Source organism: Gossypium hirsutum, chromosome A07 (assembly GCF_007990345.1).
Source record: "Gossypium hirsutum isolate 1008001.06 chromosome A07, Gossypium_hirsutum_v2.1, whole genome shotgun sequence".
In the NCBI taxonomy this organism is placed as follows: Eukaryota; Viridiplantae; Streptophyta; class Magnoliopsida; order Malvales; family Malvaceae; genus Gossypium; species Gossypium hirsutum.
In genome coordinates this window covers 32,694,852-32,700,204 of record NC_053430.1, presented here as the reverse complement: position 1 = coordinate 32,700,204, position 5,353 = coordinate 32,694,852, and the positions used below count along the sequence as shown (strand labels likewise).

The following is a 5,353-nucleotide window of genomic DNA, read 5'->3' as shown; positions in this document are numbered from 1 at the left end:
ATTTATTATTAGACTAATAAAAAAAAACTCACATCAACATCAATACTTATAACCAACAAATTAGATTTTGATAAAGAAAAAAATTATAAGTTGAGTGACAACTAAAACTAAAACGTTCACTCCTTTTTATTCTATCATATCATTGAATGCTATTAAATTATCTTTATTTACTCTCTTGCAAAATATAAAAATTAATTTTTTTTCTAACTTAATAATTAACAATAATTTATCCAAAAACTATAGAAATAGTTCACAATAATTAATGTCATTATCAATTATCCTTTTTTTATCACATTCTAGTAAAGCATGAACAAAATTATTTCTTCAATTATTGCTCACTTAATATCCAAATTTGTTACCATGGAAACTATTCAGCCCCTTGATTTGCATTTAGCCTATGAATAAAAAGAACATTATGTATTACTCAAAACCATATATGCTCTAGCAGCTGAGACAGCCTTCCTTTAAATTGTCATTACTCTAATTTTTGGTTGGGGGGGTTCCTTTTATCCATCCCACAGGCTATTGCTTAACTGTCAAAAACCCAATTAAGAAGAAAAAAAGGATATGCCAAAATACCTGTATTTAATTGATGTTAGTTATGAAAAATGAACATGAATATACCTCAAAAACTGAAAAAAGCATTAACCAAGGAAGGCGCTTGAGACCAGAGGTGTCTTCGCTCCAAACAACCCCTCAAAACAAAATCTTGGGCCGCCAAAACTCACTTTTCAAAGGTACACCAAGCAGAATGTCTCTATTTTAATTGAAACCTCGAAAGAGCTAACAAAACTTTGCATCCTTTTTCAATGGGTTCCTTATTTACTTGGAAGAGTATCTTGATTTTTTCTGCGACTTCTTTGGAGATATTAAGATGGAGGTATATGGCTTAATTGCTTCCTGCCCAATGCCTTTAGCAACTAATTCAGATTCAGGTTCATCATCACTGTCAATGTTGCTTGGAGTGACCCGATTCTGGTATGCTCTACGCTGCAAAAGAAAGACATTGTAGTAATAGCAAACAAGTTCTTCCCTACTTTTGTTACGAAAATGTTTGCAGATCTCATCCCAGAAACATTTCTGTTGTGACGAAGGATTTGACTTCACTATATTCGAAAACATCTTCTGTTCCCCTTCCTTCCAAGCAGATGCAACGTCTTCACCCATCTTATCAAATTTCAACTTCTTGAAAGCTGGACCCAGCTCAAGCTTAAGCTTTGATCTTTTCTCAGCAACATGAAATTTTACACATTGTAGAGAACCTTGGACTTGGCAACCACATGAATCTTGTCTTCCCTTTCCAATCCGATCTCTTTCGATCAAGAACCTGTTTTCCTTTTTCTCCAATGGCCAAAAACGAGTTCCCAACCATTTTGCATCACTTCCTGAAGCTACTCCCGTCCAGACTGGTACCTCAAACTGAAACTGTGGCCCAATAGGAACTTGAATGTCAGCTTCATAGTCAAAAACAGAACCTGGAGTCACAGAGTCACAGGTTCCATTGAAGTCACTGTGATTCCCTGAGGACTGTGACCAATTCTGTTCCTTTGCATCTGTTCTCCCAAAAAGGAGCTTCTTGGTGCAACTCAACCTTTCTCTGAGATTGTACCCAATTTTAGTGTTATCATCATACATGCAAGGATGCATCTTCTGAGTTTTCTACAAGTGTGAACAAGCAATTATTATATTATAAACTAACAAAAAAAAACAGAACAGAATAAGAGGCATATAGTGAAATAAATGTATCGGTAACCTAGAAATTCTCATTCAAGTAAAAGCAACAATATACACCCAACAAAAATATTTAGTTAGGTATCAGGAAAAGTAATAAATATATAACCCTCTAAACTACAGCGACAACAATGCTTTTTTCCACAACCGGATCTACTAAGCCATTACATTCCATTTAAGATATCTTGAGATTTCCCATATATTATTTTCACGCTGACATTCTTTGAGAATATATGATGCATGTAATGAGTTGAAGCATTGGAAATTTAGACCAAATAAAGGGCATAAGCAGGGGCATAAAGAATAAAATGAAATATTTTAATGAATAAAATTTAGACCAAATATTTGATCCAGTCCTAAATGAATAAAATGAAATATGACTTGCATAAAAACCATATCTAAGGGCAAGCATGCGAAGAATTTGATAATATTTTAATGGTTCCAGCAATTTCCAACACCAAGATGGTTGCAATGCAACCTATGTTATTTTTCATAAGGAAAGAGAAAAGTGCACAATGGAGCATTTTCAAGCAGACTACCATCATAGAATAACAAATTCAAGAATAAAATAAAATGCCCAAGAGATATATGACAATATTAAAAATAAACTTGCAAAGACACGTGTAATAACTAATATAAACATTGACCTCCTACTTGAATTAATGACTTAGATATACCTGCCGTTTTGACTGGTCAGAACTTGAATGATCATCCTTTCTGTGAAAGGCAGCTACTCGAAACAATAAAATCTGCTTCCAAAGTTCCTCACTACCATAAGACTTCCACTCTGAGCTCTCCGGTAATGAACCAACCACCAGATCACATGGATCCATCGCAACCTCTTTAACCCAATTAAGCATTCCCCACATAGAATCCAGCTTCCTCTTATTTGAAGAAAAGTTTTCCTTAATGTCACTTGAATCCAACTTCACAACATCATCATCACTATGTGTGTATTTCTTACATTCAACAGAATCCTCCATAATTGCACTTGAATCCCTCTTCCTCTTATTTGAAGACAATTTTTCCTTAATGTCACTTGAATCCAACTTCACAACATCATCATCACTATGTGTGCATTTCTTACATTCAACAGAATCCTCCATAATTGCACTTGAATCCCTCTTCCTCTTATTTGAAGACAATTTTTCCTTAATGTCACTTGAATCCAACTTCACAACATCATCATCACAATGTGTGCATTTCTTACATTCAACAGAATCCTCCATAATTGCACTTGAATCCCTCTTCCTCTTATTTGAAGACAATTTTTCCTTAATGTCACTTGAATCCAACTTCACAACATCATAATCACTATGTGTGCATTTCTTACATTCAACAGAATCCTCCATAATTGCACTTTTCACCTCATCCTCATTACAAAATTTCTCTACATCGGTAGAGTTACCTGCACTTTTCACCAAATCTGAAGGCGTATGTACATATTCATCAACATTAATGAACTTTTTTTCACCGTCTGAATCAACCACCACACTCTTTAAGTCATCATCATTTCGTAATTTTTCCACTTCGTTGTAATCTAAAAAATCCTTGGTTATATCAATATCCATAGATTGTTCGCCATTTACAAATTTTTCTCCTCCACCCGACCCTGCCACTACACTCTCTTCCACTTGAGAAAACTCCGCAATTTTCTTTGACTCCGATAAAAACCTTTTAAGCTCAATTCCCATCTCCACCAAATTACCAGTATAATGTGATTCACTCTTCAAGTCCTCACTTTGAACAATTCTCTCCAACCATCTCTCTAATGAAACTAAGTACTTAAGATATACCAACTTAACCAATGACGCTACATTTAAACCCAACCCAGATTCTGTGGCAACTGAATCCCATAACCCACTTTCTGAAACAGCATTGTATCCACCTTTCTCTCTTACAACCAAAAAAAGCTTAAGCCAGTCCACAGGCTGCCCACCTTCAGCCATTGGAGGGAGTGAGCAAACACAACCTTGGGCACAGATCTCTTTTAAAAACAACCCAAGGAACTTGTTAAACCCAAATCTAAGCTTATCAGGTTCAGATTTCAAGAAAGACCCTTCAGAAAAGGGATCCAAACCAATCGAAGAACCAGCTGGCTCGAGATTTTCAGGGGGTTTTTTGCAATCTAGTGAAGATTCGTCAGCTCTAATAGACAATCCTGGCATTGATTTCGAATTCAAACCCTACAAACAAATAATAAACAATTAAAAATCATACTTGAGCGTTATAAAAGAAAGAAAAAAAAGAAAAAAATACCCATTAAGCATCTGGGTCTCTTATGGCCAAAACAGTCTGGTTTTTTTGGCGGGAAAATGACTAATCTAGGGTTTTGATTAAGATTTGTTTTGTGTTTTAGGTTGCCATTAAACGTTTTTCCTAGAACATTAATCAACAATTCTAAAAACAAACACATGGAAAAGAGAAAACATACCATTATTTTCCTCTCTTTTTTTCTTCTTTGGGGTCTGGTATGGAACGGTTCCGGTGAGACTCTCTTCTCTCTGTCTTGGCTTTTTTTTCCCTTTGCCCCTTCTCTTTTGCCTTAATACCTCTTTTCTACCCTTGTCTTTTGAGTTCTTTGCTAAGCCCTCCTTTGCCTTGGAGAGTTAAAAAAACTTGAAAAAAAATAAAGAAAAAACAATAAAAGGGACTAGAGAAGTTTGTGTTAAGGAGTTTCAAAATACTTCCCAAACATCTAATTTATATGGGTACCATGATTGGTTAAACAAGGTTAATTATTAACCAGGGTTTTAGATTGGATCATTTGGTATGGTTAAATAAAGAACTTTTTTAGAGATTTAAATCTTTTGTATAAATTTTTTCTTTTGGATTCCTTCTTCATTTAATTACTTTTTCATCCATTAATATTTAACAATTTAAATATATTTTCTTTTCAAAGAAAGATATTCAAATATATAAAATCTATGTACTAGTTAATTTATGAACAATATTTATGATTGAAGTTTAGCTATTAGTTTCCCTTTCTCAATTTGTGAGTTCATAATGATATCAAAAAACAAAAATAAAAGGGGAGTCAAATCGATGGTAGTGGATAGATCATACCAGTTAGTACATATCGTTTTAATCTTAAATTTGTATCAAGTAATTTATGTTTCGATTTGGTCAAAATTTCGATGTGTTTTAGTTATTTTGGTATGTTTCAATTCATTTCGATCAATACTGACTTGTACAAGTGCGTAACAGTTGATAAAAATTTTGATATTTTAAACTATTTTTTATTTTTTTTATCTTAACCATTTTAATTTTTCTATAATTATATTTATTTATTTTTTAAACAATCTCATTATAAGATTTAATTATAAATGCTATTTTTGACATAATGCTTAAAACTACCAATAACCCTTTTCCAACGCATAAATAGAAGGATAATGTGCTCCAACGCACCCGAACACACGTCTTCCTGCATTAGCAATAATGTCATACCAATCAAGTAAAAACTCAATCGACAATTATATTTAAAATTAAAAGTTAATAAATTAAATTATTGACCGAAAATTTTATATGGTTAATAAATAATTATTTAAAATTAGAAGTTAATAATTTATTAATCATATAAACAAATATATTTATATGAATGTAATTGAGATATTTTTGCATA

At 33.0% G+C, this 5,353-nt stretch overlaps 1 protein-coding gene across 1 annotated transcript; it reads right to left on the bottom strand.

Annotated features, from left to right (window-relative positions):
• Nucleotides 1-568: 568 nt before the first annotated feature.
• Nucleotides 569-4,401, bottom strand: LOC107952719 (AT-rich interactive domain-containing protein 1). The gene is made up of 3 exons (XM_016887877.2): nucleotides 4,166-4,401; nucleotides 2,409-3,917; nucleotides 569-1,659 (listed from the first exon to the last, which is right to left on the bottom strand). The coding sequence occupies exons 1-3, from the start codon at nucleotides 4,166-4,168 to the stop codon at nucleotides 823-825; spliced, it is 2,349 nt and encodes a 782-aa protein (XP_016743366.2). The 5' UTR covers nucleotides 4,169-4,401; the 3' UTR covers nucleotides 569-822.
• Nucleotides 4,402-5,353: the final 952 nt, after the last annotated feature.